Source organism: Bos mutus, chromosome 13 (genome assembly GCF_027580195.1).
Source record: "Bos mutus isolate GX-2022 chromosome 13, NWIPB_WYAK_1.1, whole genome shotgun sequence".
Lineage (NCBI taxonomy): Eukaryota > Metazoa > Chordata > Mammalia > Artiodactyla > Bovidae > Bos > Bos mutus.
In genome coordinates, this window is record NC_091629.1 from 29537884 (window position 1) to 29564268 (window position 26385).

General features: G+C 50.7%; 1 protein-coding gene across 3 annotated transcripts; it reads left to right on the forward strand.

Moving 5' to 3' along the window:
- On the forward strand, window positions 1-26008 carry PITRM1 (pitrilysin metallopeptidase 1). Of its 3 annotated transcripts, XM_070381213.1 has the most exons (28): window positions 1-98; window positions 1991-2093; window positions 5650-5756; window positions 5930-6081; window positions 6524-6638; window positions 6717-6813; window positions 7419-7579; window positions 9448-9574; window positions 9810-9898; window positions 10389-10517; window positions 11087-11200; window positions 11360-11456; window positions 12246-12380; window positions 13648-13786; window positions 19393-19509; window positions 20468-20600; window positions 21310-21430; window positions 21530-21606; window positions 21821-21986; window positions 22248-22348; window positions 22882-23002; window positions 23198-23254; window positions 23699-23811; window positions 24386-24511; window positions 25213-25358; window positions 25551-25653; window positions 25733-25813; window positions 25867-26008. In XM_070381213.1, the coding sequence occupies exons 1-28, from the start codon at window positions 46-48 to the stop codon at window positions 25883-25885; spliced, it is 3099 nt and encodes a 1032-aa protein (XP_070237314.1). In that variant the 5' UTR covers window positions 1-45; the 3' UTR covers window positions 25886-26008. The 3 variants fall into 3 exon arrangements, with proteins under 3 accessions (XP_070237314.1, XP_070237313.1, XP_070237315.1); XM_070381212.1 differs by having other exon boundaries at window positions 25733-26008; XM_070381214.1 differs by having other exon boundaries at window positions 1994-2093; window positions 25733-26008.
- Window positions 26009-26385: the final 377 nt, after the last annotated feature.

Consider the following 26385-nt stretch of genomic DNA (forward strand, 5'->3'; position numbering starts at 1 on the left):
GTCGGGTTGCACGGGGTCACGCCGGCGACGAGCTAGTCTGGCGGCATGTGGCGCGGCGGCTGGCGGGCGCGGGGCGTGCTCCGGAGGCTGAGCGGCGGGTGAGGGGGCGGGGCTGGGGGCAAGGGAGCGAGCGGACGGTGATGCGGGGAGGGGGTGGGGCGGCGTGGCTCCCCGACCCTGGACCCCTCGCGCTGGGCTCCGGCTGCGAGAGCCTGGCCCGCAGCCGGGGCGCCCTCGCAGGCCGCGGTGCGAGAACGGCAGAGCGGGCCCCGCGGTGGCCTTCATCCCGGAGAGAGGGAGCCCCTGTCCGGTTACCGAGGCTGGGGAGCTGCTGCCAGCGAAGGCAGGGTGAAGCCGGCCAGGACCCAGCACGGACCGGTGGTCGGGCCTCCGAGGCGGAGAACCCCTGAAGTGGGCTGACATGAGCGACACTAGGGGGCGGCGGGCAGGGCTCTCCATAGGCGTTTGCTCTTTTCCCCGCGGTTGTGGGCGGGGGGCTTGAGCGCCTCTGCGGCCTGGAGAGTGGGGCCTCCGGGGTGGAGGGCTGATCGCTCGGGCGTGTCCGACTCTTCGCGACCCCTGAACCGCAGCCCGCCGGGCTCCTCTGTCCACGGGATTCTCCAGGCGAGAACACTGGGGTGGGTTGCCATGCCCTCCTCCAGGGGATCTTCTTGACCCAGGGATCGAACCCGGGTCTTCTGCATTGGCAGATGAATTCTTCCCTGTCTGAGCCTCCAACTTCGTGTTTAATGAGTGGATTTATGGGAAAAGAAAGCATTTAGTTTCAGACTGAATCAGCATCATTCCTTTTGACTTTGTAAAATGTAACTTTTTACTTTCTAAAGAAACATAAATTGTTTAGCTTCATGCTGATTCAGAGAATTAGTTTATGGTGGAGTTTAGCTGCTGTTAGCTCAGGTGAGGAAACGGGGGTGTCTGTCGTTGGGCTGTCTTTATTGGGTATTTGGGTTAAAATCTTCTATCCCATAATTCTAGAATTGGCTAATCCAGAACGGAAATGTTGGTTGTTTATAGAATACTATTGCATGATGTTGAATGAGTCAAGTGTTTTCAGCCCGTACTTTCTATAAAGAATATTTTTGTGAGATTTAACATTAATGTAGAAAATACTACAAATTGTGTCCCTGTTACCCAGGTTAAGCTTACCCTTTACCCATGATAACTCTCCCTCTCTCTCAAATGAAATTGCTCTTCTAGTTTACAAAAATAATTTTGCTTTCCTCTGTATTTTTACCATCCTTGTATAGTCTTACACTACGGTATTACCTGGTTAGATGGCACCTTTTTTTCTTTGCTTCATGTGCCCACATCTTTGATACATGTAGTTGTCCATTCATTCTTAGGGCTAAGTTTGTCAACTGAATAGTTGAGTTTATCTGTTCTCTGTTACTGGACATTTGGGCTGCTGGGTTTGGGGCCCTTGGGAATGGTGTGCACATTGTTGTGTGTTTGTGCACCAGGGAGTGAGTGCAGGTCACGCACATACGTTGAGGGGAATGAACTGCTTATCTAATAAGGACAGGGCTGTTCTGAAGTCTCCCTTCAGTGTGCACACCCAGTGGCCATGTGAGACCCTGACAACACTAGATTGTTAATTCTCACTAATTTGGCAGGTGTGGGATGAAACTTTATTGTAGTCTGAGCTCATTGGAATACCGTGATCTTGACATGAGAATTGTATTTTTTCCCCAGAATCAAGGGAAATTGGTGACATGATTGTATTACAGTTATTTATGGACATGTAGAAATAAAAGGTTTTCAACATTAAGTGTTTGATATTATGAGGCTTAGGTGAGTTGAAATACAATTAAAGGACTTTAATGGAAACCGATTTTCTGAAATGCGTTTAGAAGATGCAGGTTTTCATTTTTCTTAGAACTCTTTGTCACATGGCAGTGTTTTTGTCATGTTGCTGAATTATGTTAGCCAGTCTTCCAGCAGATCATCTGACTCCTTTTCTTAAATGTAGCAGTGCCCACCTCGGAGCCTGGAGATGGGGGAGCACCAAGGCCTGTGAGCGAGCACTGCAGTACCGCATTGGAGAGAGGATCCACGGCTTCACCGTCAACCAGGTGGGCCTGGGGGCGCCTCTGGTGTCAGCTCAGAGCAGAGATGTGGGGGGTGGGCTTGATCATCTGTGTCCCCAGCCCCGCTTCCTTCAGTTTCACAGCAGGTGCTCAAAGGAGCAGACTTTGCAAGTGAAAGGGTTTCCTGACTCTCAGATGAAAGCAGACCCCCTGACCCCTTCCCTGAGTGCCTGAGGCCTCACTTCTTTGCAGAGCTTAGGGAGCAAATAAACACGGTTTTGTTTCTGCATTGCTGATGACCTGTGTTGAAGACTGAAGGCCCCACATCTACTCAGGTGAAGTTCCTACCATCAACCAAGTTTGCTCCAAAGTTGGGCAAAATCTTCCTGGTTTTGAGCCATTTGGGTTTCAGGATTATAGAAAAGAGATTGTGTGGGCTTATAGGTACTTAGTTTATGTTAAAATATCTTGTTTTGTTTGGCTTAAACTTTTTTTTTTCTTTAATGCTATAATTGACAGCGATGTACATGACATAGTCCACTGGATGTTGGTTTCACACTGTACTTTACACTAATAAAAACAGAGGCAGGCAGCTCACAGTCAGAAGGACTCGGGTTTGCAACAGGAAGACACAGGAGGGTCTGCTGAGCACAGGCAGGGTGGGGATGGATTTGTGGAGAAGTAAAGGAGAGCCACCATCTGTCTCCAGGAACAGGGGCAGGGGGTCTTCAGCGCAGGGTCTCCTAACCACTTAAAAGGGTTCATGGTTGTGGGGCCCCTAAAGAAGTCTCAAGAGACTTGGGATTTCTGTATAGTTCTGGTTAATAATACCTTTTTCAGAGGCATGATTCTTTTCCTGTATGTTTCAAGTTTTGTGGAAACTTAGTGTATAATAAACCATGGTCCTTTTTGAGAAACAATTACTGTGAGAGCTGTTTGTGAGGTAAACTGGTTTTATTTTTACTTTTAATTAACTTATTTTTGGCTGCACTGGATTTTTGTTGCTGTGTATGGGCTTTCTCAGGTGGCGCTAGTGATAAAGAACCTGTCTGCCAATGCAGGTTAGAGTTAAGAGACACCAGTTCAATCCCTGGGTCAGTAAGATCCCCTGGAGGAGGGCACGGCAACCCACTCCAGTATTCTTGCCTGGAGAATCCCATGGACAGGGAGCCTGGCAGGCTGCAGTTCATGGAGTTGCAGAAAGTCAGACGCGACTGAAGCGACTTAGCACACATGCTTGGGCTTTCTCTAGTTGTGGCGAGCATGGGCTACTCTAGTTGAAATGTGCAGGCTTCTTATTTCGGTGGCTTCTCTTGTTGCGGAGGATGGGCTCAGGGCACAAGGGCTTCAGTAGTTGCAGCACTCGGATTCAGTGGTTGTGGCTTCCAGGCTTTAGCGCACAGGCTTCAGTAGTTGTATCACGTGCCCTTAGTTGCCCTGTGGAATCTTCCCGGACCAGGGATTGAACCCATGTCCCCTTTCTTGGCAGGCGGGTTCTAAACCACAGGACCACTAGGGAAGTCCAGAGGCAGACTGGTTTTAAATATTAGGTTGGTGCAAACATAATTGCGGTTTGGGACCATGAAATTTAAATCATTATAACGAGGCTCAAATACATCTTTATGTATTAAAATCGGAACAATTACAATAAACACTTTTTTGCCAACAAGACATAAGTTTGTTTATTCCTGTCACATAAAAATCCGTGCTTCAGGATTCAGTGAACTCTTGGGAAGCATTTTCTGCATCCTGTTGGTTGTGGAAGCATTTTCCTTGCAAAAGATTTGTCTCGATGCTTGAAGAAGTGGTTATCGGTTGGCGAGAGGTCAGGTGAGTATGACAGACGAGGCAGAACTTTGTAGCCCAGTGCGTTCAACTTTTGAAGCATTGATTGTGCAGCTTGCGGTCGGGCATTGTCACGGAGACGACTTGGGCTTTCTGTTGACCACTGCCTGCTGCAGGCTTGCAGTTTTCAGTGCATCTCATTGATTTGCTGAGCTTGCTTCTCAGATGTGATGATTTCTCTGGGATTCAGAAAGCTATAGTGGGTCAGACGCACAGCAGACCACCACACAATGACCATGACCTTTTTTTGGTGCAGGGTTGGCTTTGGAAAGTGCTTTGGAGTTTCTTCTCCATCCAACCACTGAGCTGGTTGTCGTATAAAATCCACTTTTCGTCACGTGTCTCAATATGATTGAGAAATGATTTGTTGTTGTTGTGTGGACCAAGAGAAGATGACACTTCAAAACAAGGATTTTTTTTATTTGCAGTCAGCTCATGAGGCACCCACTTATCAAGGCTTTTCACCTTTCCAATTTGCTTCAAATGCATAATGACTATAGAAAGGTCAACGTTGAGTTCTTTGGCAACTTCTTGTGTAGTTGTAAAAGGATCAACTTTGGTGATTGCTCTCAGTTGGTCATTGTCAACTTCCAGTGACCGGCCACTGTGCTCCTCATCTTCAAGGCTCTCATCTCCTTTGCAAAACTTCTTCAGCCTCCACTGCACTGTGTACATTCACTACCGGTTCCTGGGCCAAATGTGTTGTTGATGTTGTGAGTTGTCTCAGCTGCTTTATGCCTGTTTTGAACTTGAATAAGAAAATCGCTCAGATCTGCTTTTTGTCTAACATCATTTGCATAGTCTAAATATAAAGTATGCAGTAAGTAATAAGTCATTAGCAAAAAACATGAAGCAAGAAATGCACATTAAAATGATGTATGACATAATCGCATTTAAGAATGTGTTCTAATAACAAGTGGCGAAGTTCAACATTGCAAAACCGCGATTATTTTTGCACCAACCTAATACATTGATCACATCTGACAGAAGTTCAGTTGTGAACTCCCAGGTGTAAACAGTTTCATTGCTGTAACTTATGTGGGCATCAGTAGGCCACTTGGAGCACATAGTTTTTGTAGCAGGGCCCCCAGAGCAGGCTGAAGACAGCAGAACTTTCACCTCTGCCCTGCTAGGAAGTTGCATCAGTAAAGACAGGTCCCTGTCACACCCCGTGGTGGTCATGGTGACAAGGTGCTGAGGTTATGGGTGGGGCCTTGACGCAGTTGCTTCAGTACCAAGGACAGTGGAAGTTACTCAGTGCTCACAGACAAGACCTCCCCCAGGGGGTGAGCAAGAGTTTGCTGTTTTTAAATAATAATTCTTTTCATTTATTTGACTGTCCTGAGTCTGCTTTGTGTGGGCTTTCTCTATTTGTATTGAGCGGGGCTCTTCTTCATTGTGGAGCGTTCCAGGCGAGTCCACTCTCTTCCAGGGCAGCCTGGTGCTACACAAGGGGTCTGACTCTAGGCTCTGTGATCTTGGCAAATTGTACCGTCAGCCCCAGGCTGTTTTCATCTGTAAGTGGGGTGGGATGCCTCCCTCCTGGAGTCACCTGTGGCACACTCAGGAGATGCTAGCAGACAGTGGGCGCTCAGGGGGAACGGTGGTGCTGTCATCAGCCCCAGGTCTTGCCTTCTTGGTCCGTGGACTCGACTTGGAGGTTCCTGCCAGGTCCACCGGGTCCCATAGACGCAGCGTCCCTATGCTGCATGCCTTTCCAACCGAGTCGAGCGCCCCCATTTCCTCATTGGTTCAGGTGACGCCTGTCCCCGAGCTGTCGCTGACAGCTGTGAAGCTCAGCCATGACGGCACGGGAGCACAGTACTTGCACCTGGCCCGCGAGGACGGAAACAACTTGTTCAGGTGTGTCTGTGTTCTGGGCTCAGAGTCTGATTCCCTGCAGGGGCGTCTGCCACACCTGCAGTGGTTCAGCAGGAATCGGGGGAGGGGAGTCTCCCCCCCGGCTCCCGTGGGTGTGGCGGGGACGCGGCTGGCCCGTACCCTAAGGGGCTCTGACTGTGCGGCTATGTTCCCAGCGTGCAGTTCCGCACCACCCCCACCGACAGCAGCGGTGCCCCCCACATCCTGGAGCACACGGTCCTGTGTGGCTCTCAGAGGTACCCCTGCCGAGACCCCTTCTTCAAGATGCTGAACCGGTCGCTGTCCACATTCATGAATGCCTTCACGGGTGAGACGTGGGCCCAGCCAGGGCTGCCTGGTCTCCGATGAGGGGGTGGCAGCCTGGAGGCTGGGGTTGAGTTCCCAATCTCTGTCTGGAGGCCGTTTATTGCATAATCCCTTAGGAAAACCACACTGGGGTTGATTATAAAACCTGGAATTTTAGAGAAAATGCACCTGAATTTTCTGGGAAAGGTGACCACTGTTTTCTTTGGGAAATAATGCTGTAAAGGTTGGTTAGCAGGACTGGTGTCTGGGTTGTGGCTGCAGGAAGCAGTGAGTATGGGCTGGTGGCAGGCACCCTGTGGGCAATCCCACCCCCTGCCCCCCAGCGGGTGCTGCTGTCTCTGTGTCCCTGACAGCGTGGACCTGTTGTGAGGCTGAAACAGACATTGTTGGCGTGAACCTGGGGGAACCGCTGTGTTTAAAACCCTGCTCTTCTTTGTGTCTAGCTAGTGATTACACCCTGTACCCGTTTTCCACACAAAACCCCAAGGACTTCCAGAACCTCCTGTCCGTGTATTTGGACGCAGCCTTTTTTCCATGCTTGCGGGAACTGGACTTCTGGTATGTAGCAATTGGTTCATTGATCTTTAGTTCAGCGATAGAGTCACTGTTACCATGTAATCATCTGTCACTCTTCAGGCAGGAAGGATGGCGACTGGAACACGAGGACCCGAATGACCCCCAGACGCCTTTGGTCTTTAAAGGTGTCGTCTTCAATGAAATGAAGGGAGCATTTGTGAGTGTTTCCTTTGCTCATGCTGTGTTAAATTATCCTACTGTATAAAATGTTGGAGTACAAACAGTCTTTGCAGATGGCTGCCATCTTGTTATGTCACTTAATATCCTCACTGTGAGAATCTGCGTTAGCGTGGACAGTGCAGTGAGCTGGCACCGCTGGGCAATGAGCTAGATGGCAATTCTCAGCGGGGGTGTGGGGATCACGGTGACCTCTGGTCTTTGGGGCTCGGCCAGATGAAAACCGTGTTCCTGACAATCCTGAGACCTTGGTTTTCTGCTCTTTCCTGCCCTGGTGTAGGGTGGGGTTCACAGATAAGTGTCTCTCAAGTTATGGTAAAGATGACCACACGCAGTGAATGTTGCAGGAAAGCAGGTCATAGGGAGTTTTTGTTTCCCGACACTACTCTGGAGTTCAAGTGTGCAGTGGCACCATGTCTAAAAAAACAATGTACACGTCTTAATTAGCATTTCATGGCTGAAAGGAGCATCTGGGTGGGTACTTGGGGGTGTCAGCAGGGGGACTCCCAGGATGCGGCTACTTTGTTGAATTGTGTGAACAGTGTGTGTGCTGGTTTTCACATACATGTGTATTTTTACTTGAAGACAGATAATGAGAGGATATTCTCACAGCACCTTCAGAATCGCCTGCTTCCTGACCACACGTACTCGGTGGTCTCCGGAGGGGACCCCCTGTGCATCCCCGACCTCACGTGGGAGCAGCTCAGACGGTTCCACGCCATGCACTACCACCCCAGCAACGCCAGGTGACGCTGCCTGGGAAGCCTGGTGCCGGGTTGCTTTCCCCCAGTGTCCTGCTTCTCTTGAGTTGGGCTTGGGAGGCTTGCTTCACGACCACGGGCAGTGGACGGGAGCCTGCTGTGCGTGGACGTGCCCTCAGACCCACAAGGCGAGGCCCCTGCCTGCTGCCTCTGCAGCTCAGCCTCAGGCTGATGGTATAACAGGAGGTTGTGGTCCTCCTCTCAGGGCTGACGCAGTCCTGGAGAGGTGCCCCCAGAGAGGCAGCTGTGTCATTCAATTTCTGATCAATTGCTTGTTTCAAGTATGATTAATAATAAAATGCTGACAGTTTGCAAGGACTTCTCTGGTGGCTCAGTGGTAAAGAATCCACCTGCAGGGTGGGAGATGTAGGTTTGTTCCCTGGGTCAGGAAGATCCCCTGAACAAGGAAATGGCAACCCACTCCAGTATGCTTTCTTGGGAAATCCCATGGATAGAGGAGCCTGGCAGGCTACAGTCCATGGGGTTGCAAAGAGACATGACTTAGTGACTAAACAACAGTAGTTTACAAATACTTGAAGCAGTCATGTAAAGTCATTTGCAAAACTATTTTAGCTGTAAAATTTTAAAAATTTAATTATGAAAACTCCTAATCATCCAGGAGAGTGTAGGGAGTAGATCAGTGAACCCCATGTGCTCAGCCTGTAGCTCCGTCCTCTGGGTGTGTACATAGACACAGGTAGACACACATAAACAAGTAGATACATGTAGAAACAGGCAACTAGACATGTATAGATACACACAGACATGTATACATGTATAGACATACACGGATACACATAGATGTTTACAAGGATGTTCTCTTATGTGAGATAACACCGTTTTCACATTTAACAGAATAAATGATTGAATAAAACCACCTATGCCTTAACCGAGATTGATTTCCAGTTGTCCCTGAGATGTTTGATAAGTCGAGGCCCACAGGCAGCCTTTCCTTGCTGTGTCCCCTAAGCACCCTTTCTGGTGGGACGGTGCCCCCTCATGGACCATAATGACCTCATGGAAATATTTTCATATGTGTATATATTTAAGACCATGTGATCACCAGATGAAATTTTAAAACTTTTTAGTGCTCACATTGTCCCCATGGTGGCCTAAGGAAGTTCCTTGATAGTTATCCTTGACATCTTTGGTGACTTCTGATTTCTGCCCTGGCCCCAAAGGCAGGCCTCCTCCTGCTCCAGACCCATGGTCATTCCTCCAGGGGTCCTGGGGCTGAACCAGTCGGGCGTGCGGGGACCAGTGGGCACAGCCAGGTGCTCCTCACTGCCGGCTTTGCACTGTCTAAGCTCTGAGTGGGAGGCTGACGGGATCTGTAGGATACTAGCTCCTAGGCCCTTAATCATAGCTCAGACACTGCATTCTGCTAGAAAGATGAGGTCTGCACTATGCTCTTTACCCCCGTAAGTAATGTGTTGTCCTAAAAACATGGGCGAGCTGAGATTTGTGACCCAGATTTGACGTTTGTGACGTTTTAAATTTTGTTGTTAGTCTTAGATGGATTATTGTGGTGCTGTAGCTTAGGTTTTAAATATTTTAATGTGTAGTTTATTTGGTTTTTATAACACATTTATAGTAAATTCAAAATGAAGAGCAGTTTTTGCCAGATTTTATTTAATTAATCCTTTTTGTACAATCTGTGCTTTGTTTGAACCACATCTTGAGAAAAGAGCAGAAGCCTCTCTATTCAGTGTTGTGGTTAAATTAAGTGAAACAGGTGTTCTGTGTGAAGTTGACATCAGCCTGGGGACTGGCGTGTTCTGGCCCTTAGATCCTGGACACCCTCTGGTTCAGACAAAGCCTGATGTAGACTAAGGTGCTCTCTCAAACTTCAGGTTCTTCACTTATGGTAACTTTCCACTGGAGCAGCATCTGAAGCAAATTCACGAAGAGGCCCTGAGTAAATTTCAGAGAATTGAGCCACGGACGTCGGTGCCAGCCCAGAAGCCCTGGGATGAGCCGGTAAGAGCTGGGTCCAAGCCACAGGTCAGCAGGCCTGTGAGCATGTGACATGCAGGTGGGGTGCATGTTCCTAGTGTTTCCAGTGCTGTGGGCGTGCCATGGGTGTGAGGGTTCTCCAGCCGGAAGAGCGGTCTGTGCAAAAGCACAGTTGCCCTGACAAGAAGCACAGGGAATGTCCTTCACGTCAGTGCCCTTGCCCATCTGCACCTGCTGATGCACGCCTGTGCCCTTGCAGAGGGAGTTCCAGATCACGTGTGCCCCGGACTCGCTGGCTGAGGGCCCCTCGGGGCAGACGACCATCAGTGTCAGCTTTCTCCTGCCAGAGTGAGTGTGTGAGACTCACGCGGCCCACCCTGTGGGGAGCACCCCTGGGAGCACGTGCGTGGGGGGATTTGGGCCTCCAGTGGTATTATTAGATGTGGGGTGTCTTTAACAGCATCGGAACGGTTTGGTATTGGGGTCACAGTGCCTCTGCATGTGAAAAGAGCCCTGTGAACTCTGACCTTGAGAACCTTTGCTCTCAAGACTGACCCCAGCGGCCTGGCACGAGGGGTGTGGGCAGGGAGGGTCCTGCCACACTATCACTGTCTGCTCGTGGCGTGAGACCCCCAAGGTCCCACAGTGCAAGAGTTTTGCAAGTCAAGGAATGCTCTTTTGCCCATGTAACTATTAAAATAGAGGTTGAAATGGAAGAATTTCTAGTAGAATTTCAGCTGCTTTGGAAAATAAAAGTGTTTATTTTGGTTTTGATAGTTTTGAAAACATTTCCATGGGCCAACCATTTCCCTCTCTTCCCCCCCCTTTATAAATGAAGAATAACTGACACGTTTGAAGCCTTCACGCTGAGCCTTCTGTCTTCACTCCTGATCAGTGGCCCCAACGCCCCCTTCTACAAAGCCCTCATTGAATCTGGACTTGGCACCGACTTCTCTCCTGACGTTGGGTGCGTGTCACTGTCAGATCAGATCGTTACTCCGCGGTGAGGGGCACTTCTGACACCTGATACTGTCTGGACACATTCTGGGCTGGTCACTGCAGGGCAGGGGTTACTAGCCGCTCTTGGGGTATGGAGGAGGGGTCAGTGGTGTAGGCGGCTCCATACCCTGTGGTTAGGGGAGGGCCCTCTTCCTGCCCCAGCTGTGCTTCCAGCACAAGCTGTGGATGTCCTCTGTAGTGGGCACTTGACAAAAAAAACCCAACAAGGTAACTCTTCCAAGAGTGGCATGTTGCTGCTTGCTTGAAAAGTGAGGCCATTAGAAGTCCTTTGAAATCATAGCATTTGGTAAAACTCTCTAGATTTGTTTTGCTCTGGAATTTTAATTGTGGTGGATTTTGGAAAAACTAAAAGGATGTGAGTGTGAGCCATCGTATCTGAGCAGCGGGTACCTGAGGATCTGCCCTCCTGGCTTCTTCTGGCTGAGTCCTGTAGGCACTCTGATCTCAGTGAAGAGTCTTCTCAACCAGCGATGGAGGGGCGTGCAGATTCTGACGTGTCACCTGCTTTCATACCAGGTACAATGGCTGCACTCGGGAGGCCTACTTCAGCGTGGGCCTGCAGGGCATCGCAGAGAAGGACGTCCAGACGGTCCGGGACATGGTGGACCGGACGCTAGATGATGTCATCGAGTACGTGTGGCGTCCGCAGGGCTGGGCTGGGTCCTCATTCCCGAACACAGGCTCACATCACACGCACTCCTTCATGGCAGCTGTTTGAATATCACCTTTGTGGCCTTGTTGTTCAGACATATGGATTTTTCAGCGTCTGAGTTCTTGATGTTTCTGTAGGAAAGGATTTGAAGAGGATCGCATTGAAGCATTACTTCATAAAATTGAAATACAGATGAAGCACCAGTCCGTCAGCTTTGGACTCACCCTGACATCTGTGCGTGTTTTTAAACTCCTCAGTCTCTTTTTTTGTTAGTTCGTGGTTTTTTAAAATTTATTTTTGGCTGTGCTGGGTCTTCATTGCCGTGTGGGCTTTTCTCTAGTTGTGATGTGCAGGCTTCTCATTGTGGTAGCTTCTCTTATTGCAGAGCATGGGCTCTAGGTGCTTGGGCTTCAGTAGCTGCAGCGTGTGGCTCAGTAATTGTCAGACTCAGGCTTAGTTGCTTCACGGCATGTGGGATCCTCCCGGATCGGGGATCAAACCTGTGTCTCTTGCACTGGCAGGCAGATTCTTATCTGCTGCATCACCAGGGAAGCCCAGTTAGTGGTTCTTGAAAATGCAGATTGTCATTCACAGCACCTTTCATTTGAACTGGGGAAGTTATGGTGTTTGGATCTGATATAAAATTACTGTTAATTTAATTTTGTAATACATCGTTCCTGTTTTTATTTGCTTACTTCATTAGCTTTCTGATATCTTATTTTTAAATAGATTTAGATAGTGCTTTAAATGGATAGGGATTTAGCATGACTTCATAATTATATTTTCCAAAAAGTAATTTTTAAATCTGTGCTTTCTACTTTGTTAGGGGGAAAAAATCACGAGTTTAGTTCTTCTAGCCAAAAAAAAAATGATTTAATTTTCTTCATGAGCAGTTGTCTGTGATATTTTTAAGTCTAGAAGCTGAGTCCTGATACAAAGGCAGGCTTGGACGTTTGCTGGGCAGACACAGGGTTTGTAGGTTACAGTGGCTTGTTGTGACTCTCCTACCTGCCCCCTCAATAGTACATTGCTTCGTGCTGGAACCACGACGGGGACCCCGTAGAGCTCCTGAAGCTTGGAAGTCAGGTGGCTCAGTTCCGAAAGTGCCTGGAGGAAAATCCAAGGTTTTTGCAAGAAAAAGTAAAACAGTATTTTAAGGTAAGAAAGTTGAGAATATATGTCTGTAATTTTGAAGTTGAGTTTTATAATAATGAAGGGAACATTAGGAATATTCTCTGCATTGTGTAAGTCGAGTTTTGACAATATGAGATTTAATTTTTTAATTGTTGATTAAAAATGTAAATGGTCATATTAGCTTTAAAGATTCTGTTTTCCAGATATTCATGCAAGTGGGTTTTTGTGTATGAGTGTGTGTATGGGGGGAGCTGTTTAACGGAGCATCTGCATGTATTGCTTTGGTGAGGAGGGCGCTTCTTGGCTTGCGGAATCTTGGCTCCCAGACCAGGGATTCAACCTGGACCCCAGGGGGTCGCCCTATATTTTTGTTCTGTTTTGCTAATAGATTGTAGAGAACATGAGACGAGTTGCCCAAGTGTGTGAATGTTCTGGTTGTTTTTACCAAGGACTCTTTGGTACTCATTTGTCTCCACAGACTTGTGGGCTTTTGTGCTTTGTGTGTGTTCCCTGCTGGACCGTCACTGATGGAGGGGAATGTCATCTCCCCCGTTGCCCTGGGTGGGTGGGGGTGGGGAGGACTGTCCCATGGTGAGTGGGGTCGTGGTCCTGGGCACCCGCGCTGGGGGTGGGGCACCTGCTGTGGCCGTTCATCCTGCATCTCTAATCACAAGCCATTCTGTACACGGTGCTTGATGTGCTGTGGTCCTCCCGCTCTGTGGTGTCACACGAGCTTTCTGTGGGTGTGTGTCTAGTGGCTGCATTAAGTCAAGGGGCCCAGTGTCACCTAAGTTATGTTAGATCAGCATCTATATTGTCCTCATGGTTTATAAAATACTGAGTGGAGAGTTTAGTTTTGGTTTGAGAAGTTAGTAGTACGATGAAGACTTGGTAAAAAATTATTTTATTCTGTTATCTTCAACTTAGACTAAAGCCAAAGGTTTATTATGGTATTAAAAGGTGCAGGTGGTTTCTTTGTACAACCAAGGTGTAAAGGCACTGTTGAATGTCGACGCGTTTGTGGTTAAGACATAGGAACTCCAGTGACTGTGCTCCAGATGGTAACAGCGTATGGACGACATGGTCCCTGCAGAGCAGGTGGCCTCAAGGATTGTTTGTGGCTCCCAGGCTCTGCATGCACAGCCTCGTGGGGCAAGTTCTGTTGTCATCACCGTGAGAAATGGGAAAACGGAACTGTGGGGCTAAGTGCACCCTGCTGGAGGCCGGCTCAATGCTGGATTCCATAAGACCGTGTTTTTAATTGACTTTTCTCTTGCTCTGGTTGTTGCAGAATAATCGGCACAAGCTGACTTTATCCATGAAACCAGACGACAAGTATTCCGAGAAGCAAGCACAGATGGAAACAGAAAAACTGCAGCAAAAGGTCACTTCTCTTTCCCTGGAAGAGAAGCAGCAGATCTATGAGAAAGGTCAGGTCTGGCAGCTGCCTCCCCATCACCCAGTCCCACCGAGCTTCCAGCGTAAGGAGGCGGCTGGTTTCAGCCAGTAGGTCTCTGCCGGCTGCCTGCAGGGTTCTGTGTTAACCCCAGCAAGACTGACCTTCTCCTCAGAAACTACACCCTGTGATTCAGCAGGAGAGGCAGGAATTCTGGGAGAGAGGTGGCTTCACAGGGTTTATGCATTTACGCACTTTGCAGACGCCGTCTCCTTACCGAGGCTGTATAGGCCACTGGGTGCGTGCTGCGTGGCAGTCTGTAGCTGACTGCAGATGGGTCTTGGGGACGGAGTGCGCTGTGGGCTCAGCGGTGGCAGGTCTCGGGGGGATGCAAGCCTCGCATTCTTCACAGAGCCCCCACGGGTGCCTGTGGTGCAGGCACTGTGAACACAGAAACAGGTCTGTGGTTTCTTACGTGGAAAACCGCACTGCCTATAAAGCCCAGCGGTCCTACTCCTGAGCGTTCACCCAAGAGAAGTGAAAGTGTCTGTCCACACAGGACTTGACATGCCCCACATGTGTCCACACAGAGAGGTAACTGAGGTGTCCACACGGTGGGATTCTGCTCAGCTATAACAAGGGCCAGAACACTGGACATGCAGGATCTGTGAGTCTCACAGGCCGTGAGGCCAGAGCGGGTGGGGCTGCCTTCTGGGGTGGTGGCACCCGCTGTCGATGGTGGTGTGCTGCTCACACTGTGCATTTGTCAGAGCCACTGGGTTCTATACAGCAGTTGCAGGTTGTAGCGTATGACGTTTACATATGTACACAGTACACAGGAACACATACACATCCACCCGCCCCCTACCCCTGAAAAGTTGGCTGGGATTACACGAAGGATTTATCAGGCATGTCAGCAGGTGGAGCTGACTCTAGCGTGACTTGATCATACTGAGTTTGAGGTGATTTGACTTTGTAAAGACAGAGTTAATGTCAATGTGTAACCTGTTTAATCTCTGAATTCTTTATATATGCAGAGAGTTACTTAAAGCTCTTCCATAAATTTGTTCTTAATTAAAGTGTAAATGAAGTATAGTTGATTTACAATGTTGTATTAGTTTCTGGTGTACAGCAGAGTGGTTCCGTTCCTTTTTCAGATTCTTTTCCATTGTAGTTTATCACAGACTATTGAATATAGTTCTCTGTGCTATTACAGTAGGTCCTTGTTGGTTATGCACTTTAGTAGTGTGTATATGTTGATTCCAGTCTCCTAATTTATCCCTCCCCACCTCCCTTTGCCCTTTGGTAACCATAAGTTTATTATTTTTTAAAATAATTTTATTCATTTTTGACCGTGCTGGGTCTTTGTTGCTGCAAGGGCTTTTCTCCAGTTGCAGCGAGCAGGGGCTGCTCTCTAGTTGTGCTCAGATTTCTCACTGTGGTGGCGTCTTCTGTCACAGAGCGTGGGCTCTGGGGCACGTGGACTTAGTCATTGTGGCCCTCAGGTGTTGGAGCACAGGCTCAGTTGCTCTGTGGCATGTGGGATCTTCCCTCATCAGGGATCAAACCTGTGTCTTCTACATTGGCAGGTGGATTCTTTACTGCTGAGCCACCAGGAAAGCCTCTTAATTTTTTTTTTTTTTAATTGAGGAGTAGCTGACATAACATCATATTAGTTCCAGATGTATAACATGATTTGATGTATTTATATATTGTGAGATGATTACCACAGTTTGTCCAGTTAATCTCTATTGTCATTGTTCAGTCGCTCAGTCGTCGCCAGCTCTTTGCAAGCCCATAAACTGCAGCACACCAGGCTTCCCTGTCCCTCACCATCTCCCGGAGTTGCCCAAGTTCATGTTCGTTGAATTGGTGATGCCATCCAACCATCTCATCTTCTGCCGCCCTCTTCTGCCTTCAGTGTTTCCCAGCATCAGGGTGTTTTCCAGTGAGTTGGCTCTCTACATCAGGAGACCAAACTATTGGAGCTTCAGCTTCAGCATCAGTCTTTCCATTGAATATTCAGGACTGATTTCCTTTAGGATTGACTGGTTGGATCTCCTTGCAGTTCAAGGGACTCTCAAGAGTTCTCCAACACCACAGTTCAAAAGCATCAATTCTTCAGTGCTCAGCCTTCTTTATGGTTCAACTCTCACATCCATATGTGACTACTGGAAAGACCGTAGCTTTGACTATATGGACCTTTGTTGGCATAGTGATGTTTTTGCTTTTTAATACACTGTCTAGGTTCATCATAGTTTTCTTTCCAAGAAGCAATCCTATTCTAATTTCTTGGCTGCAGTCACCATCCACAGTGATTTTGGAGCCCAAGAAGAGGAACTCTGTCACTGTTTCCACCTTTCCCCCTTCTATTTGCCGTGAAGTGATGGGACCAGATGCCATGATCTTAGCTTTTTTTTTAATATTGAGTTTTAAGGCAGCTTTTCCACTCTGCTCTTGCACCCTCAATCAAGAGGCTCTTTAGCTCCTCTTCCCTTTCTGCCATTAAAGTGGTATCATCTGCATATCTGAGATTGTTGATATTTCTCCAAGCAATCTTCATTCCAGCTTGTGCCTCATCCAGTCTGGCATTTAAAATGCAGTATCCTGCATAGAAGTTAAATAAACAGGGTGACAATATACAGCTTTATGCTTGTTTCTCAATTTTGAATCAGTAATTTGTTCCATATAAGGTTCTAACTGTTGCTTCTTGACCTGCATACAGGTTTCTTAGGAGACAGGTGAGGTGGTCTAGTATTCATATCTCTTTAAGAGTTTTCCAGTTTGTTATGATACACAGAATCAAAGGCTGTGGATGGGTGGATGGTGGGAGAAATGGATAAAAGGAGTCAAAGCTACCCCTCAATGAAACAGAAGTAGATGTTTTTCTGGAATTCCCTTGGTTTCTCTGATCCAGCGAATGCTAGCAATTTGATCTCTTGTTCCTCTGCCTTTTCTAAAATAGCTTGAGCATCTGAAAGTTCTCGGTTCATGTAGTGCTGAAGCCTAGCTTAAAGGATTTTGAGCATAACTTTACTAGCGTGGGAAATGAGTGCAATTGTCCAGTAGTTGGAACATTCTTCAGTACTACCCTTCTTGGTAACTGGGTTGAAGATTGACCTTTTCCAGTCCTGTGGCCACTGCTGGGTTTTCCAAATTTGCTGGCATACTGAGTGCAGCACTTTCATAAGCATCATCTTTTAGGATTTGAAATGGCTCAGCTGGAATTCCATCACCTCCAGTAGCTTTGTTCGTAGTGATGCTTCCTAAGGCCCACTTGACTTCGCAGTCCAGGATGTCTGGCTCTGGGTGAGTAATCACACCATTATGGTCATCCGGGTCATGAAGATCTTTTTTTGTATAGGTCTTCTGTGTTTTGTTGCCATCTCTTCTTGATCTCTTCTGCTTCTACTAGTTCTTTGCCGTTTTTGTCTTTTATTGTGGGCACAGTAACAGACACACGGTAACCTCTATCATCATGCCTAGAATTTTTTGTCTTGTGATGAGAACTTTTAAATTCCCTTAGCAATTTTCAAATCTAAGTTCAGTATAATTAGCTTCAGTAGCCATGCCATGCATGATGTGCCTAGAACTTAGAGCTGCAGGCTTGTAGCTCTGACCCCTTTCATCCACTTCTCCCACCACCCACCCAACAGCCACAGTCTGTTCTGCTTATATGAGCTTGCTTTTTTGTGTTTTTATTGTTTAGATTCCCCATATCAGTGAGATCATAGATATTTCTCTGACTTATTTCACTGAGTGTAACCCTCAAGCTTTATCCACATTGTTGAAAATGGCAATTTTTCCTCCTGTCTCATGACTGAGTGTGGTATTCTGGGGTGTGTGGAGCGGCGTGGTTGTGTGTGTGTGGGCACTTTTACCCATTCATCATCGGTGGGCGCTTAGGTTGTCATTTGCACATCCTGACTATTGTAAATAGTGTGGTGCTGCCATGGACGTTGCGGCTGTGTCTCCTTTGCAGTTAGTGTTTTATTTTCTTCAGATAGATAACCAGGAGCAGGGTTGCTGGGCCGTATGGTGGTTCTGGTTTCACTACTTTGAGGAGCCACCACACTGCTTCCCGTGGTGGCTGCACCAGGTCCCGTTTCCATGCACCGTGCACAAGGGTACCTTTCCTCCCGACTCGCCAGCAGTTGCTGCATCCCTTGTCTGCCCTTCTGACAGCTGTGAGGTGACGGCTCGTGTGGTTTAATAGGTGTTTCCCTGGTGAGTGGTTTTGGGCACCTTTTCCTATACCTGTTGGCCATCTTTGTCTTTGGAAAAATGCCTGTTCAGTCCTCAGCCCATTTTTTAATTGGATGGTTTTTGCTACTGAGTTCTTTGGCTGTTTTGGATATCTTACGAGTAACGTTAGATTTGCAAACACTTTCTTGCTGTGTAGGCAGCCTCTTCATGTTGTTTGATGTGGTCCATCCATTTTCCAAGCTGTTTGTGGCACAGAAGGTAATTCCACAACCAAGCACAGAGTCGTGTGTTCCCTCAGTTATCAGGTGCCTGGCCTGGCCGTGGAGGTGTCTTGTGTTAATAAAACTCGTATGTTCCAGCCCACGCCTGCCTGTGGAGGGATGGCGGCCCTGGTTACAAGATCACGGCAGAGTGGTCTGGAGACATAGGACACAGCCTAGTGCGTTTACCATTGCGTCAGGGTCAGTAAGTGTGGACTCAGGTCACACGTTACAAGTCACTTGAGTGTGGACTCAGTGCAAAGAATCTGTGAATCGGGGTCCAGTCTGCAGATGAGCACCAGTGAGAAGTGGGAATGGGAGTTAGGTTGTTGGGAAAATCAGTCTTCCGGTTCAGGGCCTGTGTCGTGTGTGCCGTGCGCAGGGGCGTGGCTGGGCCGCCGGGGCCCATGGTGGAGCAGGTGCCTGCGGCCTCTGCTCCGTGCTCGCCAGGACAGAGGGCACGAGGGGGCTTTCTCAGGACGTGAGGACAGGTCTGAGGCGCAGCGGTTGGGGTTCTCCACTTGACTGAGGGGAAACAGCCGGGTGGGGGTCTTGAAGGTTTCGGGGCTCCAAGAAGTATGTGGAGCTGGCTCCCTGGGCCTGCGTGGGGCCAGGTGCTGGAGACTCAGGGTGGGGGTGAGGTGACTCAGGCTCACAGGACTTCACCCTGTGACACCTCGTCCCCACGGGCTGCCTGGTCTGAGCAGGAACTCGAGGAGAGGGTGTCCGTCCATCCCCCGTCACCCCTCCATCACATCAATGTAGGATCAGCCCCTGAAAGTGTGTTCACCCATTTCTTTATTTGTGAACTTTATGTGATCACACAGCATATTGCCAAGATGAGTGAAAATGAAGTATAAGTAAATGAGTACAGAGTTAGTGCACTTCAGCCCACAAGCTCAGTCTGTGGTATAAAGCGAGGGTGGGAACTGCTTGCACAGACTCCTCTCCCCCAGCAAACCTGTCCTCTGAAATCACTGAGGATGAGCTGGGGAGACGACTGCTGCTGGGTGCTTACTGTGCTGCCTTCTCTGGTTCTGGCAACCTCCGACCCCAGCGTTGCGGGGCTCCCTGTGCCCAGGGGAGACTACAGAAACTAAGGGACAGGAGAGGGGCTGAGCAGGGCCTTCTAAGGGCCGGCCTGGATGCTCACTGCCACCCCTGCCCCCCATAGGTTTGGAACTGCAGGCTCAGCAGAGTCGACCTCCAGACGCGTCGTGTCTGCCAGCGCTCAGGGTGTCGGACATCGAGCCCCGCATCCCGGTCACGGAGCTGGAGGTGGTGCAGGCAGGTCAGTGGCGGGTACCGGTGTCCCTGGGAGGAAAGTGACCGGTGGATGTCCTCAGAGGACGTTTGAGCCCCCGTTTCTAGTCCTGGGTCCGGCAGTGCTCAGCGCCCTGCTTCTGGGTTCCACTGTGTGTGTACACATGGCTCTCAAGGGCATGGGGTCCGGAGGCCCACAGCGCTGGGTGTTGCCTTGTGGGATGCAGAGGGGTCGCTGCTGCTCCCTGTTGCTCGCTTCCCCTGGACACAGGACCCTCGCCCGTGGTGCTGATGCTGCTCCCCGTGGCCGTGACGTGACAGCCCCTCCTGCCCAAGCAGGTCTGACCCCAGCGCTGGCCTTCACGGTGCCCATGTCTAGTCAGGGTTCTGGCTGTGCGTGAGCACCCCTGACTCATGATGTGTCTGTTGTTACTCGTGTGTGTGTGTCGGCAAAGCTCCTCCTCTGGCCCAGGCTTCTGGGAAGCCGGGTCAGCGCCCCCTCAGGTCTGGTTTATCAGTGAAGGTCATTGAGTCAGTGCTGTGATTCATCGTCAGTGGTGCTCAGCTCCGCTGCAGGTCAGGCACTGCGCTCGGGATGTGAAAATGAGAACACAGGGTAGTGCCCGAGGGGCTGGGGGTGAGTGGCATGTGGGGTGTGTTGTGGGAGGGGCCGCCAGCGTCCCCCCACGCCCAGGATTGGAGTGCGGGCGGCGGTGCTGGACCGCGGGTGGTCAGACACCCCAAGAGTGTCCCTGCTCTGCTCTTGTTCCTCACAGAGCAACTCAAGACTTGCGGGTTTTGCCGTAACAAAAGTACAGCAAGGAAGGTTGTCTGATGATGTATGGCGAATGAATAGCGTTTTTTTGCTAATATAAAATTTAAAATTCTATCCTTGAAAAGCTTTAGTGTTTTACAGATATTACATGGTGGTTACATGGGTAAAACTTTGCTGGTAAGAATGTGAAGAAGTACCCTTGTTCCCGCAGCCGGGGACACGCCAGTCCAGTACTGCGCGCAGCCCACCAACGGCGTGGTCTACTTCAGAGCCTTCTCCAGCCTCAACGCCCTGCCCGAGGAGCTGCGGCCCTACGTGCCGCTCTTCTGCAGCGTCCTCACCAAGTAAGGCTGCGTGGGGCGGACGCCGCCTCTAGAGCCCGCGCGTTTTCCCTGGTTGCTCGGGGGCGTTCACTGTGTCCTGTTTCAGTGCGTCAGTGTCACTTGTCAGTGAGCGGTTTTACTTTCCAAATCTCACAGTGCTGTTACAGAAAGGTGGGTGGTGTATTTGTTGAGAATTTTCCTCCTGGACGTCGTACTAACGTAGTACATTAAAACACATAAACTGTGAACGTAATACACAGCTATCTTGACTAGGTTCTTTTTAAGATGATGAAGAGGATAATTCCTCTCAGAGGCTTTGAGCTTTAAACATGACATGTAGGCCTGAGGTCACCCACAGAACCTGACCACTGCTCCCCACCCTTCATTAGTATGGCTCCCGCTGCCTGCCTTCCACGGCAGAGGGTTCCAGGAGAGCCCGGTCGTCTCCTTGGCTTCAGTTAGTTATTCTTTTATTTGGGACAGTTAGTTAATATTGCACTCGGGGCAGCGATGAGGGTGTTCCCTCCCAAGGTGTCATCCATGTTGAAGTGACTTCTTGAGAATGCAGAAAAGCTTGTTTTTCAGGTCCCCCACCCCGAGACTGCCTGTACCTGATGGGCTACAAAGCTTGGGGTGGGGGAGCCCAGCTTCTGGTGGGCGGGGGGCCCAGTCAGGGGACTCCCTCCCCAGAGGACCCTCCACCCTGTGACTCCGTGCTCTCTTTGCACAGGCTGGGCTGTGGCAGCCTCGACTACCGGGAGCTGGCCCAGCAGGTGGAGCTGAAGACAGGTGGCCTGGCTGCCGCCCCCCAGGTGCTCCCCGACGACTCACACCTCAACACCTACGAGCAGGTGACCATTTCCTCGGGTGCAGGCTGGTGGGGGTTGGTTTTCCCCGTGTCTTTTTTTCTTTTTCAGAAGGTCAGAATTCTTTCTTCCCTCCTGGTTTAGGGTGTGCTGTTCTCCTCTTTCTGCCTCGATAGAAACCTAGCAGACATGATGCATCTGTGGAGTGAGGTACTGAATAAGTAAGTATTTGCCAAGACGTGACCCCAGACACACCGGAGACCCAGTCCTGTGAGCACCTTGCCCTGTTGTGATTGGTTGCAGGCCTGGTCCTGCGGTGCCTTGGTCGAGTCTCGACATTTCCCTCCCCTGAGAACTTGCCCTCTGCAGGTTTCCCACTGGGGAAGGGGGCATGGCTGTGTCCCGGGGGGCTCATCACGGCTTTCTCCACTGCAGCCCCCGCTTTGAGGAGGAGGAGCACTTCCGTGTGCTGGTGAGGATGGCCGCCCAGGAGCTATCCAATGGGGTCCCCGACTCAGGCCACCTCTATGCGTCCATCAGAGCGGGCAGGACGCTGGCACCTGCGGGGGACCTGCAGGAGACCTTCGGGGGGATGGACCAGGTGAGGTGCTCAGGCTGGCTGGCTCTCCAGGGCTCTTAACAGATTGGCCAACATGAACTGGCCAGGTTTCAGGGGGAGGGTGGGGGGAATGTTCTCTCTCACCTTATTTTCTCAAGTCCACAGCTCCCTTCCCTCAGCTCCCTTGCCCACAGCTGGGCAAGTGCGAATCCCATGCGTGCACAGAACCATACATACCCACACACCCGTGTCCCTGTGTCAGGACGTCTGGTCCAGGCTCTCCCTGTGGGCTCTCTGACTCAGGTGCTGCTAATGAAGAGAATTGCGGAGATGACTGACCTGCAACCCGTCCTGGGGAAGCTCCTGCGCATCTGGAAACACCTGCTGAGCTGTGACAGCCTGAGGTAGGGCCACGCTGGCCTCCCAGCTGCACTTAACCTTCATGTTGCTGAGAGTGGTGTGGAGAGGCTTTTCAGAGGGAGCGCTTGGGAGCAGCCACGGCATGCAGAGAAGAGCCCAGGTCTTCTCAGTGTTTGTCAGATGCTTTTTTATGATAGTGTCTGATTCAGTGGAGGTTGGAGGAACCACAAAGAAAAATTTTCTGAGAGGGTGGAGAACTACCACCACCCTCTGACTACTTAACAGTGCTACTCGAATGAAGGTTTATCTTCCTCTGGACAGTGTGTGTTCTGAGACCATGGCCCCGAAGGCACTGTGGGCGGGTTGCACCTCCTCGTCCTCAGGGACACAGAGCTCTGAGCCGGCCAAGAGGAGGGTCAGGCTTTTTTGTACCCAGAAAGCATGCGGCGAAAGAAGACAGCTGTGATGTTTGGCTTTTGGTTTACTCAGCTTTTGTTTGTACATTTACATGTACATGTTTTTACACTTCAGTAATCTTTTCACAGTAATGGTTCCGTGCACACACTGTTTTAAACAGATGTTCTGTGAATGCGACTGCCCAACAGATGTCGCAGGTGGAGGGCGCAGTGGAGGCCTTCCTGAGGAGCCTCAGCCGGACTGAGAAGGAGCAGAGGCCCATGTGCCCACACGTGGTGGAGGTGAGGCTGGGGGCCCGCCCTGGGGCCCAAGGACGAGGGGACTTCTGCTCCCCAAGCTTCACGATGGAAGAATACTCAGGCCACAGAGCCTATACTGCCTGAACCCTCAGCATCCAGGCTGTTTCCGGAATGTACCTGACCCATCACGTGCGTTTCAGGGTTTACTCATTTCTCTGTGAAACATTTCACTTCCAGAAACCTGCACCCAAGGCATCCAGCGGGAGCTGCCCAGTCATAAGGAGGCTGGTGACGGTGAGTCCCTTCCTCTTGCACCCTGCCCACTTCGCCGCCCCTTCCACGGCCAGCCTGTGTCTGAGGCCACCAGGTGCTGTCTGTGGATGCCTCGTGTTCAGTCCACCTCTGTTCAAACATCACTGCTGTACCGGGATCACTTCACCTCCCACCCCCACCCCACCCCCGATGATCCTAGGAAAGGCAAAGGCGCTTATCCCAGGAAAGTGACCAGACGAGGCCACATGTTCAGGGCCCTGGGAGGGAGTGGGGTGAGGTGAGCCAAGGTCTCTGGGCGGGCTGGGATGTGTCACCTCCACCCTGCGGAGGTCGTGTGGGGCGAGCTTGCCAATGCTGTTGTGTGTGGACGGGGTTGCTGCTGCCGACCAGGGCATCACAGTCAGGGCTCTGGGTCCTCGAGGGTCCTGGCCACGTGGCGCTGACACCACCTGGCCTCTGCCCCAGGACCCCACCTTTGAGCCCTGCCAGATGAAGACGCACTTCCTGCTTCCGTTCCCCGTGAACTACGTTGCCGAGTGCATCAGGACTGCCCCGTATACAGCCCCGGACCACGCCAGGTGCATGGGGCTGGGCCCTCAGGAGCAGGACTGCGTATGGCTCTGCTGAGTAGCAAGATGTGGGTTTAGAAACAGACAGGGACCACCTTCCCTGGGTGTGAGGACTTAACTTCCCGTACGTCACACAAGTAAAAGTTCCTGAAAAAAGACGTGTGGACGGGTCTCCCCCTCTCCACACCCCCATCCCTGCCAGGGAGCAGAGCCCTGTGCGGGCCGCCACCTCTCCCAGCTCAGGCTCACCCTCCACATGCCCCCCCTGCCATAGAGAAGACCCAGGGCGGGGCAGCACGCTGTCATTGCTCATGGTGGACGTCATGGGGACGCAGGGGCCTAGTAGACTTTCCCTGTTGGAGCATGTTTTCTAAGGGAGGGACGTGCTCACAGTGGAGGCCACTCCCCTAAGACGCCCGAGTGCTGCGGCAGGGCAGGAGGGAGTAGGCCCGCCCCTATAGCTCCCGTCACCCAGGCCTCACCTTGCTCGCATTTTTCTTGCCCTCGTGGATCACGCTGTGTTATGTTCAGTCCTGCTCTGCCAGCCGTGCTGTTGTTAATGTGCATCTTTTTATCTTTTCAGCCTCAAGATCCTGGCACGGTTGATGACTGCTAAATTCTTACACACGGAAATTCGAGAAAAAGGTGGTGCTTATGGCGGAGGCGCCCGGCTCAGCTACGGCGGGATGTTCACACTATACTCGTACAGGTGGGTCTGAGCGCACTGCACACTTCAGAAAGACGTTCCCCTGTTCTCACCACACCAACCGTGGGGACAGACAATCCTGGGAACCCTGGGCCTGAAACAGCTCTGGGGTTGGTGACCAGGGTACGTGGGAGACGACCTGGAAACTCTCGGGGCCGGGCTGGGTCCGCGGGGCCACAGACTGTCCTGCCTGCTCACATCTCTGTCCTGCGGCCCCACTGCCCAAGGGCAGGACTGACACCCCAGGGAAGGAGGGGCTTCCCTCTGCTCCTCACGGGCTGGACGTGGTTGTAGTCGTGCGGGGGCCGTGGGTCTCCAGAAGGACAGAAACCAAGCGTTTTTCACAGATGCCCTGGGGACACGTGCCTGTGTGAGTGAGGACCTTGGAGGATTCTGTGCTCAGGGAAGATGCAGGAGATCGGCCTCAGCAGGGGCCATTGTTGCATCTGGGGCATCTCACGTGTGTCTTCTGTTTCCTCTGGCCAGTGCCTGTCCTGGTGGCAGAGGTGTAGTTAGTGGGGTGGACAAGCTGGCTCACCAGGGGCAGTGTTGGTGGCTTGTGCGGCCACTCGTCAGTGTCCAGAGCACTGGGGTGTCTGTACCGTGTAAAAACAGCCGCTGATGACCCCAAAGTGTGGACAAACTGTGTCATACTTGGTTGTTCCTTATTGATAAACGTCAGTGTCTGACCCTTTGGTCTCCAGGGATCCACGTTCCACGGAAACACTGCAGTCCTTCATGAAGGCCATCGACTGGGCCAAGGCTGGGAGGTTCACCCAGCAGGACATCGACGAGGCAAAGCTCTCAGTCTTCTCTGCTGTGGATGCTCCGGTGGCACCTTCAGATAAAGGTGCGTGGTGTAGCAGACACACCTAAAGCCACGGTGCCCGAGCTCGTCCTCCCGAGACAACATCTCAGCCGAGTCAGGAGGAGTGGGCATGAGGGGCAGTGCTGAGACCTGTGGTGGAAGCGGGGCTTGAAGGCCGGGGGTGGCTGCGTGTCCCGACAACCACCCCATCCCATCCCCTGCGCCCACTCTCAGGCCTGGACCACTTCCTGTACGGCCTCTCGGATGAGATGAAGCAGGTACACCGTGAGCAGCTCTTCGCCGTCTGCCACGAAGACCTGGTTGACGTGAGCAACAGGTGAGTGGAAGCCGGGTGCTTAGCGTCCAGTCCCTGTGACCCCATGGCACCTGAGTGACCGCTGCCCCCCTGCCTCCAGGTACTTGGGCGCCAGGAGAAGCACACACGGCGTGGCTCTGCTCGGACCAGACAATGTGAGCATCGCCAAGGACCCATCGTGGGTCATAAGACAGCGGTGACTAGACGATGCGAGCATCACCAAGGACCCGTCGTGGTCATAAGACAGCGGTGACCCTGCCTCCTGACGCCGAGTGCCTTGCTTTCCTCACCTTTTAAGTTATTTTTTTTTAACAAAACTCTTGATCATCTGTATATGTTATCTGTATATCAAATACATATGATCGTATATACACGATATTTGATATCATTCTTAGAATTTTGCATGAGGTCTTGCCTGGCAAGTCAGATGAACACTCTTCTGTCTTGAAGAAGGAAATAGTGATGACAAAGAAATTAACTGAAATCATCGCTCACTAAATGCCAGAGGTGCACAGAGCATATAGTCTTGAGACTTTCTAAAGCTTTAAGTGCTGTCTTACCGTACTGTCCTAGTGCATGCCTTTTAAAACAAAAAGGTGACCCTGACCTACCTGTGCTTTAGACATTATTTTAAATGACTATTTGCTGAAGTAGCTTTTAGGGACTTTATGGGGAAACGCATGAGGTGTCCCAACGCTGGCCTCCACTCACTGGCTGTGGGACAACCGTGTCCAGTCAGGCTCTGCTCCGAAG